The sequence below is a fragment of the Chelonoidis abingdonii genome, chromosome 2 (assembly GCF_003597395.2).
Source record: "Chelonoidis abingdonii isolate Lonesome George chromosome 2, CheloAbing_2.0, whole genome shotgun sequence".
Classification (NCBI taxonomy): domain Eukaryota; kingdom Metazoa; phylum Chordata; order Testudines; family Testudinidae; genus Chelonoidis; species Chelonoidis abingdonii.
In genome coordinates this window covers 38,517,130-38,538,118 of record NC_133770.1, presented here as the reverse complement: position 1 = coordinate 38,538,118, position 20,989 = coordinate 38,517,130, and the positions used below count along the sequence as shown (strand labels likewise).

The window sequence follows — 20,989 nt, the reverse complement described above, 5'->3', positions numbered from 1 at the left end:
TCACAGACGTCAAGCTAACAGGCCTATAGTACCGGCGTAGATCACCTTTTTCCCTTTCTTTGAATTACACTACTTAGCAATTCTCACAGTCGCTGCGTACAAACCCCGAGTATTACCCCGATTGACTAAAATTCTCGCTAACGGCCGTGCTCGCATTCATGCGCCCAGTTCCTTTTATGACGTTGGATGGGATTGTCGGCCCTCCGATTTTTGTACCATTAAGCTGTTCAAGTTTTGGCCTCTACTCGATGCTAGTAATATCCACCTCCATATCCTCATTTCCCGTTTATCATACCTCCATACATCCCTAATCCTCACTAGTTTATTAAGACTGAGGCAAGTACTTATTTAGATATTGGGCCATGCCTAGGTTATCCTTAACCTCCATTCATCCATGCAGTCGATAGCGGCCCCACTTTCTTCTTTCTTTGTTTTCTTCTTATTTATGTGGCTGTAGAACCTTTTACTATTGGTTTTAATTCCCTTTGCAAGGTCCAGTTCTACATGGCTTTTAGCCTTCCTCACTTTATCCCTACATGTTCTGACCTCACTAAGGTAGCTTCCCTTGCTAATCCCGCCTTTCATATGTTATCTAGAGCCATGTGGATGACAAGCAAAAAGTTACAAAGAGAGGAGAAGAGTACTTGTGGCTCCTTAAATTTGTTAGTCTCTACGGTACCACAAGTACTCCTGTTCCTTTCGCGAATACAGGCTAACACGGCTGCTACTCTGAAAAGAGAGGAGAGTTAAACAAAATGGTATTAGTTTAGTTATCAGTGAAGTGTAGGGAAAGCAACCACTGGAGGCAGAAAAAGTCTGATAAGGCAAATATATTACGGGTACAGCGTATATGGTGTATTTCATAGCATCATATAATTAATTGAAGTATATGCTCCATCTAGGAAGTAAAAGAATTTACCTTTTCCTGTAGGTCAGGTAACTTCTTTTCCACTTTTGTTTCAGTGTCTTTTTGTTCTCTGAGCTGTTAAAATGAATGCCAAGAAAGCTGAGCAAAAGTACAGACACAAACATTTATAAAATGTAATACGGAGAGGATGAGGGAGACATTATTAATTTAATATTATACTTCTTTGAACAATTAATTATTAATTATTAATTCTTTAAAAAATGAAATGCAGCTTTATCCATGTTCAAAGCAAAATGATCTATTACACTGAAAATTTGTTTTCATTGTTTACTGCCTGTCAATAGGACTACATAGGAGACTTAATTATTGCCCACAATTTTTCTTAGAAACATTTGCTTGATGTAAACTTTGACTGGTCAAAAGATTTCAAAACAGCAGCAGCTACTTGACTTATACTGAACAATAGCAAAATTCAATAGTTTCAGTATTGTTGCACAGTATTTCTTATAAATTTGCTTTGCTAAATAAAAAGAAAACAAATTTATCTTTATAAATGATGGAACAAAATTGAATACTGGCATAATTGTCAAATTGTAAGAAAGTAAAGAATAACATTTAAATTAGCAGTTTACACTTGAAGTTATTTCCAAAACTTTGCAACTGATTCAGTTTTGTATACTACTTTCTTTTCAGTATTAAATTTGTCAGTATTTACCACGGTAAGAAAAATTAGTTTATACCATATTTTTCAACTTTTTGTTATTAGTTATAATAAAAAGGCCAAAAGATGTAAAATCCAGAAATGACTATATTTATCTATGTCATAATCTTCATGTAATTGTTTTACAATAATTTTAGTAAACCTTATGGCAGAAATTATTCAAAAGTGTAAAAGCTTTAAAGAACTTATGTCCAGCGTTCTGCTGTATCCAGGGCCGGCTCCAGGCACCAGCTTATCAAGCAGGTGCTTGGGGTGGCAACTCCGGAGCGGGGCGGCACTTTCAGGTATTCGGTGGCAATTCGGCGGAGGGTCCCTCACTCCCGCTTGGAGCGAAGGATCTCCCACTGAATTGCCGAAGATCGCGATCGTGGCTTTTTGTTTGTTTGTTTGCTTGGGGCAGCAAAACCCCTGGAGCCAGCCCTGGCTGTATCATTCATTTCTCCAGGACTGACCTTTAGTTACTACTCACATTTACATTCAATATTCAAAACATCTCCTCCCACAAGGACACTATATAATTTGAGGATTTCTCCATTCCTCAGTCTGCTTTTACACTCTCTCTCTCTCTCTAATTTCCTCTCTCTCAATCAGTCACATTGTTGACATCTTCTTTGTACCCAAAGAAGACTGGATCTACAGGGCATGTAACTTCTGGCTGATGGGAGGTTCTAACCCTGCACTTTCCCTTTCCGATTCCCAAAGGATCACTATCTGCTTTTCTATGTGTTCCCACTCCAAGGAGAAAGAGAGTGGGAGAATGGTAATCAAACTTAATGTCTCCTAATTGGCAGAGTTCAACACTAGTTTAATTCAAAAGTTTACATCTCATGCAACTGTCTTTGTACAAGTAAATGCTTCCCCCCTTCCATAATAATAAAATTCCACTTCTGATGTTATGTCATGCTACTGAAATGACCTACAGTGTTATTTATAGGTTTCTGTAATGCACTCCCTTACAGCCTGATTTGCAGATGCACCCCACCTCAAAATTCCCCAGGTGGGGAAGCAATTTTTTTGCTTTAACTGCCTGAGTCAAGGAGAAGCCAACACACATTACCAAATACCAAGTCTCCTTTTAAAGAAGTTTCAAGGAATAATTCAGGAACCTGGTTCAGAGCTCCACAAGTTAGAACGTCCACAAAACCAACTTTCTGAGTCATGTTAGGTTAGACTCCTTGAGTCAGAAAGAAACCAGCAGCCATGGCAGCCTGCATGGTTTCTACTCCCTTCTCTCCTGCTCAGCTTCGGCTTCCTATTTAAACAACCCTACCCTAGGGTGGGGCAGGGCCTCCTTGGTTACACCCCAGGATATCCTTGCATCAGCTGCAGCCTATCCCTTAAAGGGGTAGTGCACACCTTCACAGTCTCCAGTACATTTAATGTTGGTTTGTTTGGTAATATGCTGTGAAAAAATATGGCTAAAAAACTAAGTATGTTAAATAATATTAGAGGATTTCACAGATGCTCAAGACTTGCCAGGATGCCTTCACCACATCTCAGCGGCAACCTGATAGCTATTCTCTGTATCTTTATTATGGTTACTAAAGGATAGCATGACCAGAAGTCCTGATTTTATAGGGTCAGTCCCAATATTTGGGGCTTTTTCTTATATAGGCATCTATTCCCCCACCACCACCACCACCACACACACACCTTCTGTCCCTATTTTTCACACTTTCTATCTGGCCACCCTACTGAAGGACCTCAGTTCAGAACTGTGCACCTAGCCAAACAGAGGTACATTCTATGAGTTTGGAACCAGATGTTCTATAACTCAATGGGGAGTGAAAGAAGAGTGAAGAAAGAGGCAGAAATTAACTGAAAAGCCTTTTCCTCAAGGCTGGAAGCCCATATACTGATTTATTTTGCACTCTGTATACTAATACATCTGCAAAAAGGCATGGTGAGAGCCTTAGTTTTTGTAATTTCTCCAAGAAAACACCCAAAGAAGAGTTTCTGGGGGAGCAGAGGGGCTACATTTGGAGTAGTACTACTCTAGAGCTACCCTTGGTTAAGGACCAGTATTTATTGGTATTAAAAAGAGAATTTTCTTTAAAGCTTGTTTTCCTGAATATATTTTCAAGATTTTCCTCTTCTGCCTTCTCTATATACAGTTAGGGCCAGATTACGTCTGGGGTGGGAGGGAGGAGGCTCAAGGAGCTTTTCTTCTTACCCCTTTTGCACCTCTGTGCAGGGACCAGCTGTAACCGCAGTCTTTATGCAGTTCTAAAGGATGGAGAGAGGGCAGAGAAGAGGTGGGGCTTTGCCTCCTCACCTCTGACCTCAGCCAGCAGAGCTGGCCAGCTGGAGGGACACACATGCTGCACCCTCTTAAGGGAAAGCTCACAGCAGATGCAGGCTAAGGAGCTCTAGGAAGTATCCTATCTCCTTGCCTGCACTGAGATGATTCTACACTGTCCCTATCTCAGGGGTATATCCTAAAGGCACAATATGGCCCTAAATATGTATGTGCAATAGCTCCATTCATGTTGTGTGGTCAGGGCCGGCTTTGGGAAGTGCGGGGCCCAATTCGAACATTTTTGGCGGGGCCCTGGCAGGGATGACTTAAAAAAAAAAGTGGAAAAAAAAGCCTTTCATTTCTTTCATGTATTATTTACTTTCCATAACTATATAAATAATAAAATTATATATTATGTACTTGCACCATATATGCTGTTGATTGGTTATTAATGACTGCCATTTCACATGTGTGGGTCCAGCTGCTCCCTGCCCCCCTTAGTGAAGCAGGTGTGCAGGGTTACTGCTCTGGGAACTGCAGGGCATAAGTGGACATGGGGCTGGCTGGAGGCAGGGCAAGGGCTGACTGGAGGTAGGGTCTGGCTGCAGGCAGGGCAAGGGGTGAGGGACTGGTTGGAGATAGGGGGTGTGTGAGGCGGGTTGGCTTCAAGCAGGGCCGTGGGGGGGGTGCAGCAGGGGTTTGCAGGGCTGGAGACAGCAGAGTGTGAGACTGGCTGGCTTCAGGCAGGGGGGTGCAGCAGGGGTTGGCTGGAGACAGGGCAGAGTGTGCAGGGCTGGTGCGGGCAGCAGTGTGTGTGGGGCTGGCTGGCTTTGGGCAGGGCCACAGGGGTGTGTGGCAGGGGTTGACTGGAGATACGGCAGGGGGTTTGACAGGGACTGGCTGTGGGCACTGGGTGCAGAGCTGGCTGCAGGCAGGGGGAGTGGGGCTGGTGTGAGCAGGGCAGGGGGTGCAGCAGAGGCAGCTGGAGCCCCAACCCTTTAAATAGCCCCCAAGCTCCCTGCTATCCCAGGGCTTCAGGGGCTATTTAAAGGGCCCAGGACTCCCCAGATTCTACACCGCCCTGGACCTTTTAAATTGCTGCGGGAGCCTTGGGGAATGCATGGGGGTGCCGGGGCTCTGGCGGCTATTTAAAGGACTGGGGTGGCAGAGGCAGCTGGAGCCCTGGCTCTTTAAATAGCCCCCAGAACCCCTCACTACCCCAGGGCTCTGGAGGCTATTTAAAGGTCTGGAGCTCCAGCCGGGAGAGCGGGGCCACGGGGCTTGCCGCGCTCCGGCCGGGGCTCCAGCCGGGAGAGCGGGGCCGTGGGGCTTGCCGTGCTCCAGCCACGGCTCTAGCCGGGAGAGCGGGGCCTCAGGGCTTGCCGCGCTCCGGCCGGGGCTCCAGCCAGAAGAGCGGGGCCGCAGGGCTTGCCGCACTCCTGCCTGCGCTTCACTCAAGGGAGCAGGATCACGGAAGATCCCTGAGCAGATCGCAGCCAGGGACCCGCAGTAAGGTTAAAAAAAAAAGTGTCTCCGGCGCGGGGCCCGATTCCTGGGAATCGGGCGAATCGGCCTAAAGCCGGCCCTGTGCGTGGTCTTCTGGTTTTTTTTTTTAAATGAATTGTAAGCCTATAGTTTTTTATGTTAGAAGAACTTACAATGAATTTGAATGTTCACTTCCACTTTTCCTGTGCCTTGTCTTAGGTAACAGTAAATTGAAGAAAGAGGCACAGCCTTTGAAACACACACTACTATAAAAGAATAGAGAGGAAACGCAGACAGTCCTTTAAGTGTGGTTCTGTTCTGAGAAGTGTCTCAGTAAAAGTGACATTATGTGACTCCAGTTTATTGTCTCTCAGTGATTTCTGTATCTAATGAGCTCAGTTTACAAGTAAAAATGTCTTTTCTAGCTGCCAGCCCAGCAATCTCAACCTGGGATCTGAAGGTCATTCTGGGTTCTTTCCATCTCACACATCATCTTCAGTGATAAAGGTTCATTGAGGACAAATAAAACCTCAGTTACACCTATTCAACTCCAATGCCTTCAAATTATGTCCTTGGCGAAACCTGTGCAAATCCACTGGTTGAGATTTTCAAAGCCAACTAGGAAATCTGCACAGACAGACAGGGCCGTCCTTAGGATTTATCGGGCCCTATGCAGTATTATTAAACTGGTGCCCCTATGCCCAACAGCAGCTTGGGCTTGAATGTGTATTTTAGATAAGGGTGGTCTTTTGAAGGATTTATTTTAAAAACTGTATGTTTGAAGATCCAAGCATTTAAGGCTAAAAATGAATACTCAGATTGTGCATCAAAAAATCTCTGCAAGGATTTTTTAGAGATGTGATTTTATAATCTTCATCAACATACTAATGCAATATTTTTAAAGCAAATTTTAAACTAAGATCCCATAGACTAACATGTTCTGAGTAAATATTACAGTAATGCACAACTGATTTTGTCAGTCAATTCAGAAACTGGCAGTATATACCTGAGGGTTGGCAAATGCCTGTTAAATGGCTTCATTATCACTTGAATGGCTCTTTAACAGTTTCAGTGTTGTGCTAATAGGTCTGGCAGGCTGGAAGGCTTTTTCACTTTTAAGTACTAGATCCCATCTGGAAGAAGACTCACCAGGCTGCAGCAGCCAGCTGTGGTGGGAGCCTGCAGAAAAGGTCAGAAAAGGGACAAGAAGTGGCAGGAGGGTGGACACTAAGACCCAGGGTGCCCCAAATTTTCTGGTGCCCTACACGTATGCGTATACCTAAGGACAGCCCTGCAGACAGATGCTTATGAAAGGCCAAAGTCAATACATGAATTTAGGGTCTGAACTTTAGGCAATCAAGTTTTAAAATGTTGGCTGTGTGCGCTCAGAATCCCTGACTCCAAGAAAATCACATTTTTCCAGTTAAAAGAAAAAAAGGTAAAATGTGTTCTCAAGACTAATGTGTTTGTTAAAAAAAGAGGTCCACAGATCAACTTATTCTTAGTTTTCAGCCTTTAAAAACTGGTTTCAAAGAAGGCTTCCTTTATAATCTTGAAGTTCTGTTTTTCATCCATTTCTAAAGACTCAATCCTGCAGTCCTTACTCAGACAAAAGTCCCATTGAAGTCAAAGACTGAGTAAGGACTGCAGGATTTGGCCCTATGTCAAGATAGCCCAACACACACTGTGCTAAGATTAACAAAACAAAGTAAGTAAAAGCGGCTATGACTTGGCACAAAGTTTGACAAGCTGAAAAAAAGCAAATGTTTAAGTAACTGAAGTGGTACTGATTTTCTGTTCACAATCTTTTCTCTTCTAAACAGTATCATATTCTTTTCCAGCATATTTAGATTGCAAGTCAAGCTGTGTTTTATTTTTTGTTATAATAAACCCAGTCAGTATACTGCAACAAAGACATACTAGTGGTGACCAGTGTGAAAACCACTGAGAGACCAAGTTAGAAAAAAGGTCAAATGATAAAATAAACAATCAGCCATCTGGAACATTCCTGAAACACGTAAAAAGAAAATAAAAGGCAGTATTCTTATGAGACTAATACAGAAAAAAAAATATTTAAGATAGGGCTCTCTCTATCATAGTAGCAAACCTTCCCACATAATGTTAAATGTTTTCCAAGTTCTTCTGTGCCAAACAATATTTAAGTTCTTTAAAAACAATCTTTAAAAATCATTTTGCATGTTTCTTCTATTAGTAGAGTAAAATTTAGGCTTCTGCTGAACTGATTCTCCAAAAACCTCTTTAAAAAAATGCTTTTTCATTTTTCTACAAAAAAAAAAATCAATCAGTACACATAAGCTGCATATGATACTTAGAACAAACTGAATATTTAAATAAAATAAAAAAGTTTCTACATATATGAAAACAACCATTTTTATGAAGTTTGAAACACATGGCAGTTCATAAAAATAATTTAAGCACAAGAATCTTACCATACTTTGATTTAATGACCTCTCCTTTTCAAGTTCCATGTTTATTTTTTCTTGAGCTTCAATTAACTAAAAATAAAAGCATAAAAAGTAATGTTGCATTTTAGGTTAGAGGCAGGTAGAATTCTCTCAAAATCCTTTCTAAATACAGTTTACCAAAGAAAATACAGCATATATATAACCTAATGAATGATAGACTGATGGGCATCCTGGTACATACCATGATACCTAGAAACAAGCCTGACAGTGCACTAGGAATGCCACATGCAGAATGTGCAATTCACACACCAAATGTTCACACTTTAATTTTGTATTGAACACACCCTGAATGTGCATACAAAATACACAAGATCAGATCTCTAGAATGCTGCAGATTAAAATGAAGGGCGCTCTGGAAAACAGCTTTCTGAGACAAATCCTTTGGCCCAGATAAGAACTACATGAAGTTCTGAATACAGTCAAACTAATGATGCCCCATTGCTTAGGTAGAGGAGGTCTGACTAGGATATCTATACCACCTGCAAAGAATAAAGAATGGGCTTACGGAGCCCCTATCATGGAGAGAAGTATTCGGAATGAAGATTACTCTGATCCAACAGTCAAACCACACACCTATGGTTGGGGTGTTTCAAGAGCATTCACAAGGGCTGATGCAGTCAAGATGCAGTAGCAGTTTTGGAGTAGTTCAACTGCTGCTTGGTGGCTTTCTGGGGAAGGAAAAGATATTCTTTTTCTTTTACTCTTGAAGTCATCTTCAGTATATATAACCTATTTACTTAGGCTTTTTAATGGGGAGCATGTCAGACACCTATTGTCAATGAGGGCTAAGTCCATGCATGTATAAATTTTAAAAATGAACCCAATTTTAAAGTTATCCAAGTGCAAAAATTCTAGATATCAAGCCAAAAAATTTTTTCAGTGGAGTACCCAGTAGAAAAACTTCTCAACAGTGAGATGCATTAGGCTTTAGAACAGTCTCCAAAGAAGCGTCAGAAATCCCATGGATTAGGACTTTGCAAACTAAACTAGACAAACTGTAGGCTGTAAACTTTTGGGGGCAGGGATTGTTTCATCTGTATATAATTTGTATAGAACCTAACACAATAGGACCCCAATCTTGTTGGGGTCTTTGGGCAGTTCTACAATATAAATAATACACTAGAAAATGTACTGTAGGGAACAATCCTCCTTTTGCAAATAGATGTAATGGATGGACCAATAGGAGTTTTCCATATCTAATCTTAGGATACATCTTTATCTTCCATTTCTAATTTTAGGGTTCATTTATAGGATCTCAAAGGTTTAAAATCATTAACAAATTTAGCCTTCCAACACCTCTTTGAGGTAGGTTGGTATTATCCCCATTTAACAGAGGGGAAAGCGAGGTGTGAGAAGTGACATCTTTGCAAGCAAAGTCTATGGAAGAGGTGGAAATAGAACCCAGATATCCTAACTTTCATTCCTGTGCCTCAACAAAGCAGAATTCTTCCTCTCCCTGGACAGTGAAAACAACTTAATATGAAGATTTTTATCATATAAAGGGTCATTACTTGCCAGAGATTTCACCACAAAGATGAAAATACCTTAATGAAAAGGGTAAGACCTTGCTAAACTGAAGTTCTTCAACAAGGGATATAGATCACATTGAAAAATGTTTCATGGAAAGGGTCCACTTTCTATAGTGGGAAGAAGTTCTTTGATTTCTCTTTCATTTTTAGAAAGGGAATAATGCACTGTAGAGAAGAAAACCATTTGGAATGATATCTAGGCATGTTATCTAATAGATCTTTACATCTCCCCATCTCTCAGTGAGGTGTTTTTGGTTTTTAGAACTTCCCTATGCCAAGAAGCATTGATTTGTATTTACTATGTCTTGTTCAACCACTGCCTTGTAGTGATAGCACATAAATAATATTGAAGACAAATTAATAACATTACCCAGAAATACAGAAAATATACAGCAAAACACAGGTTATTAAGAATAACACATTTCTTGCCTAAAATTACAGATACTTCCATATTTGATCCTTGTTACTCTTTCTCTAAAAATATACTTGTGCCCTTCTTTTTAATGAAAGTACTCCACCCAACTCCAATACAGTTTGCTGAAGTTCAGAAGTGAGAAAGTATCTAATTTACTAGTGTTAAAATACAGCAAAAATAATGCTGACATGACAGGAGGAAGACAATCCGAACCACCGTCTTCTGCATAGGCATGAATACCTGCTCATTTTTACTCATCGAGTTACACAAATGTAAAATCTGAAACAATTGAAATGATATTGACTATTTTTCAGCTTTCTCATATTATTTGGAATAGACGTTGTGAATAATCCAAGCCTGCTGCTTTTCTGCTTAAAGAAATCCATCACTGTCAAAACAGTACAGTACCTTTTGAACAGTTTTCTCATCTTTTTCCATTTTTAATTGCATACCCCGAACCTCCTTATCTGAAAACAAATAGGGAGAAAGGTAGAGCGTGAAATTACAAGCCTACATCAGTGTATTTATATTGTATGCTTCAGGTCAGTCTAAGCCTCTTGGAATGCACAGTGGATGAAAGTCCTAGCAGAACTCTGACCTTCACAACTGCCCTTGACATTCATAGCCTTCTTCCTGCTGTTCAGCCGGCTGGTCAGATACAGATTAAGAAGTAAGTTCAAGAGCCAAGTGTGGCTGATGCCCACAGCTTTTCATTAATACTAGTTCTGGACATCCTTGCTGTTAGTCACAGCCAATACAAAGTGCTTTAGCAGGTGGTTCTTTATTGCTCAAACAAAACTATGAAAAGATGAGAAGCGCCATTAAATCAGATGATAAACAGCAATAAAGAATACTGTTTATGTCAAATTCATCTTTCTACTATAAAAGGTACTACTATGTCTAATCTATTCGGATGTACAAAAGTCAGAAGCCAGATTTTCCACACAAATTCTGTTCTAATGCCATAGATTTCTAGCTTTCCATAGAGCTTTCTAACACTGACAATATACTAGCGGTAACTTGAAAGTAAAGACTGAACTTATTAATTGTTCTTATAAACTGAATGGTGTGTATGTTTGTTTATAAATATACACACACATACTCAATTTCAGAATAAGACAAAATTAATTCCTTTTAAAAAATGTTGTAAAATAACTGGACTGAAAACAGGGCTGATAACTTGAAAAAGAAATTGATTCTTGTAGACTTCTACACAAACATATAATTCATATTTTTCCCCAGGAAGTGTATGTTAATACGTATGTGCAAGCACAAAACCTATTCCATATATAATGTCCATTTTACCTCCTCATCTTAAGGCAACTAAATTAAAACTAACAATATATTTAATCATTTACAGATATAAATATTTACATAACACTTTCTCAGATTTTAGTAATTTTGTAGACTACAAAACAACAGTGTTATATTTTATGAACTCCAGCAACACTGTTAACCAACATAAGAAGTCTCAACTTCCATATTAACAAATATTCTTTTATCATGAGTAAAAAAGTAAATATAAATATTCAAAAAAGTTTAGAATAATTAAAAAGTACAAAACAAGCTGTTAGAAAGTCCAAGAATAATTTACTACATTTTTGGACCATACTAGATTTGCATTTTGATTTTAACATTTAATGCATACTGTATTTAAATGTCATCTTGACCTAACATCACATGAAAATTTTACCTAATTTATTATTTTCTTTTTCACTGCGTTTCAGAGACTCTTCAAGATGTGCAATCCTATCAAGTAGTCTAGAAACCTCTTCTCTGAAATCCTCATTTTCTTTTTCGAGCATATTTTTTTCATTGTCATCATCACTGTCAAAAATAATCTGAAAGATTGAGAACCTTTGTATTTCTAAGTAAAGAATCAAGGATTTAATATGCTGCACAAATATCATAATTATACAACACAGCTATCATATAATTTTCTGAATTCTATTACACAGTTATAATATGAATACAAAAAAGTCAAGAGACTAAATAGGACCTTGCTGGAAGAAAGACTGCAGTACATTACATACAAAGCCATAACACATGGGGACATTTTATTGACAGGAATAATGCATATCAAACTGTTTGTGCGCCCTCATCATTCAGGTCAATTTATTATGGAGGCTGTGTCCAGGAAGGCAGCTGGGGCCTATCCACCCACACTTCCCTCTGTGTTTATGAAGTGCCGTCCGTAACTAGGCAGGCAGGAGAGATTGTGGACAGGCAACACCAGGGGGTTGCAAAGTGCATGGCTAAGGAGGGGGGCTTGTTGCCTTTGTGCCATTTCTCAGTGACAGTGCTGCCAGTGTCATGAGGAGCACATCACATGTCAAAGTGGTGAAGTTTTCAGGCTGGAAGCCGCATGGAGTCCATCAGGCCTTCTGATACCAACGCAGTTGGTTTTCTACTTGGTGTCGGAGCCACCCAGAGGCAATTCATATTCTGAACATTAACATGGCTTTGCATGCCTGTCACACATAGACCATGCAGGGGTTTAATGCTATTGAAGACTATGGTTTAAATCTCTATGCAAACAGTGATTACCTAGTAAGAAGGTTCCAGGATAACATACAACAAAAGACTTTAAAGTTATAGTTTTAGTAAAGCAAACTCATTTACATTTTTATTATGCATGTCCTTTGTTTAAATCTTGCCACATCCATTATGGAAAAGACTTCTTATGCAACTGAAGCTTATTGGGACAGCTACTCTTTTTTTCTTGTCTGTTTCAAAGCTATTGAAAACATTTGAATATATTGTCTTATGGCTGTCCAGATTTTACTGCCACATATTTCTTTTAAAAATACAGAAAAGCTTTCGGAAGCTGGAACAAAACTTTAGAGTAATACCAGCCTATCTAACTGAATTCTGAAAGTCTTAAAAATATTAAAAACGAAGAACAGGTTATTAATTACTTTGCTTACTAAAGAAAATTTAAGATAGTTGTTTCACGTGGCAAAAATAAGCCTCTTTTTCTAGGTTACCTAATGATAAAAAGTAAGAATCTGGTACCTAGAACTTTGAAAGTAAAATTCTGAGTTTTTTAAACAAAAAGTAAACTTGAACTCAAAACTAAAATACATTTATGGCAAACATTCTCTCCTGCACAACTACTTCAAATGTTTTTCTCAAAACAAAACAAAACAAAAACAAAACAAAACCACCTCTCAGTCCCTTGTACTCAATTAAACTTTTAGGAATAAACTATCAAAGTGTTACACAGAGTTATGGCCACAGATCTCTCAATGATTTTACTGGGAATCAGGTGGAAAAAATTCCAGAGTGTTTTAAAAATTCAACCTGAAAATTAGTTTGTAGCTCCCCATTTTTTGCTAACTAAGAAGTAGCAATTTCTAGAAAGGTCAAATATCAGTTAATGAAATTATGTTAAGTTGTTAATATAGATTTTCAAACTAATAAAACAACTTTTTAGTTATGCTTATTAGTTAGTTACTAGACTAGGATTAATTTTTACAAGAACTCTTTCCAGAACCTTGGAAATCCTATAGGCAGTCTCTAACAAGCTGCAGAGGGGTTGTTAAGAAAACAGCCAATAAAATATTTGAGTGATTATTTATCATTCTCCTCTAACATTGTTCAACCCTAAACCATTACAGAACAAATTTACAATTTCAAAAGACCTTTTAAATAACTATTTCAGAACTTAATAAGCTTAGGCATGAGTTCCTTTGCCCAGGCAGAATTTGAGCATCAAGAGCTGATAGCATGAGGATCACCATCATCACAAAAGAAACTAGAAATGTTTGACTTAGCTATGTGAATCAAAGTGTAAAATTTTTAAATGATGTTTTAAAATCGAAATGTAGTCTTTATCTCTTACTGTTTTAATGCAACAATTCAGAAAAACATAGTGGGCTTATTTTACTCACAGATCAATTTATGGTTTGTGCTTTGCATGGATAACCTTTAGCTCTAGCTCCACCATCTGTTATAAACAAGAACTGCAAACAATTAACTATTCAGGCTCATGCTGCAATGAGGACACTCATTAGCAAAATGAACAAAGGGACAGTTTTCTGTAGCTACAGTCATCTGTTACACTTTGAGTGGCAGGTTTTGTGGTAGTGTTCTCTCTACCATCTGCCCACAGCAGTAGTTTTGGCTTGCTTAAACCAAAGGGACTTTAAACTCAATCATGTAAGCAAAAAATGGTTAGAAAGTGGTTGGCAATCATAAGGTTTTAAACTCTCTCACTTTATATATAAAATTGCTGATTTGTTACTTTCAATCTACAATTTACCCAATAATAATTTTTTAAATATCAAAATTGTTTTTATTTAGTTTTAATTAATGCAAAAATACACAGTTGCTAAAGATATGAACTTTTATTACATTTCCAAGAGAACACTAGGTAAATATGAAGACATTATGCTGAAATATGACAAATTTAGGGCCATATTCTACCATCCTTACTTCATACTGAACAGTATCTTGGACATAAGAATGGCCATACTAGGTCAGACCAATGGTCCATCTAACCCAGTATCCCATTTTCCGACAATGGCCAATGCTAGATGCATCAAAGGATATGAACAGAACAGGGCAACTTATTAGTGCTCCATCCCATCATCTACTCCCACCTTCTCATAAATAGAGACTTAGGACACTGAGAGAATGGGGTTGCATCCCTGACCATCTTAGCTAATAGCCATTGATGTACATAGCATCCTTGAACTCATCTAATTATTTTTTGAACCCAGTTAAACTTCTGGCCTTCACAACATGCCCTGGCAATGAGGTACACAGGTTGACTGTACATTGTGTGAAGTATGCTTCCTTTTGTTTCTTTTAAACCTGCTGCCTATTAATTTGATTGAGTGATACCCCGTTCTTGTGTTACGTGATGGGAAAAAAACACTTCCTTATTCACTTTCTCTACATCATTCATAATTTTATAGACCTCTATCATATCCCTCCTTAGTCATCTCTTTTCCGAGCTGAAAGGTCCCAGTCTTTTTAATCTCCCCTCATACAGATGCTGTTCCATACCCTTAATCATTGTTGTTGCCCTTCTCTGTACTTTTTCCATTTCTAATATACCTTATTTTAAATGGGGTGACAAGAACTACATACTGCAGTCAAGGCATGGGTATACAATGGGTTTATATAGTGACATTATGATATTTACTGTCTTATTATCTGTTCCTTTCCTAATGGTTACTAACATTCTGTTAGCTTTTCTGACTGCCGCTGCACATTGAGCACATCTTTTCAGAGAACTAGCTTCAATGATTCCAAGATGTCTTTCTTCCGTGGTAACAGCCATTTATACCCCCTCATTTTGTATGTATAGTTGGAATAATGTTTTCCAATGTGAATTACTTTGCATTTATCAACAATGAATTTCATCTGCCATTTTGTTGGCCCAGTCACCCAGTTTTGTGAGATCCCTTTGTCACTTTTTACAGTCTGTTTTGGAGTTAACTATCTCAGGTAATTTTGTGTCATCTGCAAATTTTGACACCTCACTGTTTACCCCTTGTTCCAGATCATTTATGAATATGTTGAACAGCACTGGTCACAGTACAGATCCCTGAGGTACACCACTATTTACCTGTCTCCATTCTGAAAATGGACCATCTATTGTTACCCTTTGTTTCCTGTCTTTTGAGCAGTTATTGATCCATGAGAGGAACTTCCCTCTTAACCCATGACTGCTTACTTTGTTTAAGAGCCTTCGATGAGGGACCTTGTCAAAGGCTTTCTGAAAGTCCAATTATACTATATCCACAGAATCACCCTTGTCCACATTTACTTCCTCAAAGAATTTTAGTTGATTTGTGAGACATGATTTCCCTTTACAAAAGCCATGTTGACTCTCCCCCAAAAAATCATGTTCATCTACGGGTCTGATAATTCTGTTTTTACTATAGTTTCAACCAATTTGCCTGGTACTGAAGTTAAGCTTACTGGCCTCTAATTTCCAAGATCGCTTGTGGAGCCTATTTTAAAAAAAATGGGTCTCACATTAGCTATCTTCCAGTCATCCTGTACAGAAGCTGATTTAAGTGATAGGTTACATACCAGTTAGTAGTTCTGCAGTTTCGTATTTGAGTTCCTCCAGAACACTTGGATGAATACCATCTGGTTCTGGTGACTTATTATTGTTTAATTTATCAATTTGTTTCAAAACCTCTAATATGAGTAGTCCCACTGATTTCAGCAATTGTAAGTGTGGAAGAATACAGTCATATATTCCACTGCAGGAATTTACATTTCTCATACTTATGAATGAGGGTGTATTTTAATATACACTTGAAAAATAAGCAGACAGCACTTTTAGGATTAGTTATAATTATTTTTGTAAACATATCACAGTAAAAGTTATGTATAATATCAGTAAACCAATTATAGTATAAAATACTAAAGTATTTGTACATAATTTGGTTAAAAGAGTCAAACAGAAGATTTCTCAATTCTTTTGTTGCTATTGGGTGTTTGTCCCCCCAAAAGATCATTTTTAGAAAGCTGTCACTCATTATATTATGCATCTTTTCCTTTTTAAGATCTATTTTAAGTACTTGTGTCTGTACACCACAAGAGGGGGCAATTGTGCAAGAAGTATCTGATGTATTGTCTGGCCTCTGTGTAGGGACCGCACTACATGACTGATCGAGGTCCCTTCCAGTCCTACATTTCTATGAAAAGCAAACTTACATTTACTATACTTTAGTTAGTAGCTATTACAAGATACACTTTTCCATTTATTTGTAAAATATTTATTCAACCTTATGATGTTCCAGTGTTTTATTTACCATTTTAGCTTTTTTACAGTGAATACATTTACATATTTCATAGATTCATAAAGTTTAAAGCCAGAAAAGATCATCAGATCATCTAGTTTAACCTCCTGTATATTGCAGGCCATTACATTTCACAGTTCCTCCTTTTATTGAACCCAATAACTTGTATTTGGCTAAAGCATATCTTCCAGAAAGGAATACAATCTTGATTTGAAGATATCAGGCTGGGAGAATGCATCATGTTCTTGATGGTTACTTTTACTGTTAAAAACATGTGCCTTATTTCCAACTGGAATTCGTCTGGTTTCAGTTTCCAGCCATGATTCTTGTTATGCCTCACTCTGATAGATTAAAGAGCCCTTTACTACCCGGCTCTTTGATAAACTAAAACAGAATGAACTCTTTAAAGATATGTTGGTACTGCAGCTACAAACTCGTAGCTGGCCAGTGCCAGCTGACCCAGGCTCGCAGGGCTTAGGATAAGGAGCCGTTTAATTGTGCTGTACACATTCAGGCTCAGGCTGCAGCCTGAATTCTAGGACCCTGAGTGGTGGAAGGATCCCAGAGCTTATCTACACCGCAATTAAACAGCCTCTTAGCCAGAGCCACATGGCACAGGCCAGCCACGGGTGTCTAACTACAGTGTAGACATACCCTAAGACTATCCCTGTAAGGCATTTACTTCAACCCTCAGACAATTTTTGTGGCTCTTTTCTACATTTCTCCAATTTTTCCAATATCGTTTTTAAAATGTGGACACTGGAATGCAGTATACTAGTATCTGTCTCACCAGTACCTTATCCAGAGACAAAATCACCTCCCTACTCCTACTCACCTTTTTACATTCAAGGATCACATTAGCTCATTTTGCCACGGCATTGCATTGAGAGCTCACATTGAGTTGTTTCTTCAGTATGGCCCTTTAATCCTCTTCAGAGTCACTGCTTTCCAGGATACGGTCCTCCATTCTGTAGGTATGGCATTCCTTATTCCTAGATGTACAACTTCGTACTGTATTTGTCTGTATTAAAACACTTTTCTTTGAATGTGCCCAGCTTACCAAGTGATCCAGATCACTATGTATGACCAATCTGTTCTCATTATTTATCACTCTGCCCATCTTTGTGCCATCTATAAATTTTATCAGCAGTAATTTTAGACGTACTTCCAGACCATGATGAAAATGTTGAATGGTGTCAGGCTTAATACCAAACCCCAGTAGAAACACCCTGATTTAATCTTGATTTTCCATTGATGACTAACTTTTGAGATTTGTCTGTTAATCAGTTTTTAATCCATTTAACATGTGCTTCTTTGATATTGTATATTGCCAATTTTATAATCAGAATGTCATGTTGTACATGATCAAAGTCTATTACACCTATCTACTCAGTTACTTTTAACAACCAAACTTGTATTCTCCTCAAAGAATAAAATCAGGTTTGCTTGACAAGACCTATTTTCCATAAAACCATGTTGACAGGCACTCATCATATTCCTATCCTTTCATTATTTATTTATTGAATCTCATATCTACTTTTCCATTATTTTGCCCAGGGCTGATGTCACGGTAACCTGCCTATAGTTAGCTGGGTGACTGGGTCATCCCACTTGCCTCTTTTGAATATTGGCACAACATTAGCACTTTTCCAGTCTTCTAGTATTTCCCCAGTATTCCAAAATTTATTAGAAATTAACATCAATGGGCTAGAGACCTCCTCAGCCAGCTCTTTTGGGACTTCTGGGTACCAGTTACTTGGGCCTACTGATTTAAAAGTATCTAACCCTAGCAGAATTTGTTTAAGATCTAACTTGGTAAATATTGGACTGGAAAGTACTTCATTACTCTCTTCTGATACAAGCACATCATCTTGCAGAATAGAAATACTGATTGATTACTTCTGCCTTTTCTGCATCGCTATTAATAGTTTTATCATATCCACCTAGTAACAGGCCTGTGCCACTGCTAGTATTTCTTTTGTTGGAAATATACTTAAAAAAACCCTCCCTATTGTCCTTAGCCCTGGTAGCCATGGATTTTTCTGTAGTATCTTTAGTTTCCCTTTTCAATTTTCTAGACCTCAAAACATCTAATGTACATTAATTGATACCTATTTATTCTTTTTCCATTTTTTTATTTCTAATTGCTGCCTTCACCTCATCACTGAACCAGGATCAGCTTTTAGCTATAGTTATCCTCTTTCTTGGTTGATGAACTGTGGCTTTTTGGACATCTAATAAATTCCTCTTAAAGAATTCTTCATTTACCCTTTTCTGTCTAAATTCTTCCTCCCAGTCAATTTCACTCATGTTTCCTCAGCTTTGGGAAATTAGCCCTTTTGATGCATTAAATATTGTAAAACCGGTTGGGACGGTCCTTTGTTTGCCCATACTGAATGCAATCAGGTCATGATTACTGGTCTCATCTTGTAGCTTATCCTGTTCTCCAGTGGTGTGTAACAGATCTCCCAATACTTCTTCCTGGGTTTTGTCAGCACACTGATACATATGCATTCAAGATTCTGTGGTTCTGAGTTATCAATAATTCTAAAACAAATAAGCGTGTCTTTAATGGAGTGTTCTCCCCCACCACCGTTTTCACCCACTCTATCCTTCCTAAATAGGTTATAAACCAGTGATTTTAACATTGCAGTCATGCAACTCACCCCACCAGATTTCAGTAATGCCAATTATATCAAATTTCTTTGCATCAGTGAGAATTTTCCAACACCTTTTGCTTGATACTCAGATTCCATTGATACATAAACAGTTGAAAAATTTCTTAACTTAAAATCCTTTGCCACTTCAGTTCAATTTGTTTGTGACACAATAGCATTCTTCCCTTGCATTGCTAGTTAATGTCATCCTGGATACTTCAGTTAGTCTCCAGATGAGATTATTAGCCCCACATTATAGTGCAGGCCATCTTGGCTCACCCCCTGGCTATTAGGCACGGCACCACAGGTGAGCCCTGCCTTGATTGCCTCTCACCCAGCATATAAACATGTCCAAGCAGGCATTCAGATACTGAAGATCACCCTCTTCAGAGGGTCTTGTTTATTTAAAAAAAAAGATACAACACTAAACATAAGCAAACCTCCACCCCAGCATCTTAGCTGGGAGACCGGGTTTTTCTGAGGCTATCTGTTCCTACCTCAGTCCACTGCTGACCTCTGTCCAGGCCCTTTACCTGCAAGGTTCTCTTCACTCTAGTGTCTGCCCCCTAGAGTCAAGTCTCTTGCCTCTACCTGGGTAGAGTCCTTCCCCAGAGTCGTGGTCAACAGAGAACTGTCAGCTACAGCTCTTCCCCAGGGCAGCACACAGTTGCTGGCAGGCTGGGCTTCTGACCACTGTTTGGAGAATCCTTTTGCTGAGCCTTTCCCCACACCATCCTAAATGCCTGCCTTCTGCAGATCTCCCTTTAGGAACCTCTTATCCCTCCAAGCATCTCCTAGATTCCCTGCTCCGGTGGTCCCGCAAGGGAGTTCCCGGTCTCCAAGAGTGCTCCCTCTAGGCTCCTTGCTTTGGGGAACTCCCCCAAGAACTCCTCTCCTAAGGAGCTTCCTGTCTTTTTGGGAATGCTTTTTCTAACTAGTCTTGAATAACCTTTGCATTAGGTTCCTGGTGCTTGTTTACTGCTTAACCATTTAGCAGCCAGTTGGGCAGTCAATTACTCACAGGCAGTCACAGATAGACTGGGCCCTGACTTCTCTTAAAGGTCCAATCACAATGTGTCACCCCTTATCTGTGAGAGACAGGTCATCCTGTTCACATAGCTCCCTCTTCCACTGGAATGTGGCACACTGTTCCACAAAATGAAAACCAGCAGCTTCACACCAGTTGTGCAGCCCATTGTTTGCTTCCAGTACTTTCTGGCTTTTGCCTTCTGTCACTTGTGTGATTGGAAGGAGCTCTGAGATGATCATGTGACCTTTCCTCTTCTTCAGCTCTCTTCCAAGATTCCTGAAGTCTTCTGTAATCTGTGTAGTACCATGTGATGCTGTATCATTGGTTCCAACATGTATCATCACAAGTAAAAACTTACATCTCATATTTTTGCTCTAGGGAGACATCACACTGTCCTATTATCCTTGTGCCCTTTGCTGAATTATCTGTCCACTCTTCTTAATATGGAGTCGCTAATGTCTAAGGTTCAGATTTTATCAGCGATATTTTTGATAAAAATCACGGGCAGTGAACAAATATTCATGGAAGCCCATGATCCTGTTTGTGATTTTTACTAAAAATATCCCTGACAAAATGGAGAGGGAGGAGAGTCCAGCACCCATAGCAGCTGGGGACTTTGGGGTCCCTTTGTCCTCTCCCCCAGTAGCTGGGAGCTGCGATGGGTTCCGCACCACGGCTGAGCAGTGGCAAGGTCCCCATGCCACTTGCCGGGGCTGAGCAGCTGCAGAGAGAGCCCCCCGCCTCCTGCCAGACAGCTGTGGAAGAGGGGAGGCATGCCGCCATTAGGCTGCT

General features: G+C 39.3%; 1 protein-coding gene across 1 annotated transcript in view; it reads right to left on the bottom strand.

The window, feature by feature from the left end:
• Nucleotides 1-20,989, bottom strand: part of C2H10orf67 (chromosome 2 C10orf67 homolog) — a 144,039-nt gene that overhangs the window by 92,288 nt on the left and 30,762 nt on the right. Inside the window, 4 exon segments of the mRNA XM_075061938.1 lie at nucleotides 920-982; nucleotides 7,764-7,829; nucleotides 10,152-10,210; nucleotides 11,437-11,584. Of these exon segments, the coding sequence (XP_074918039.1) occupies nucleotides 920-982; nucleotides 7,764-7,829; nucleotides 10,152-10,210; nucleotides 11,437-11,584 (336 nt within the window).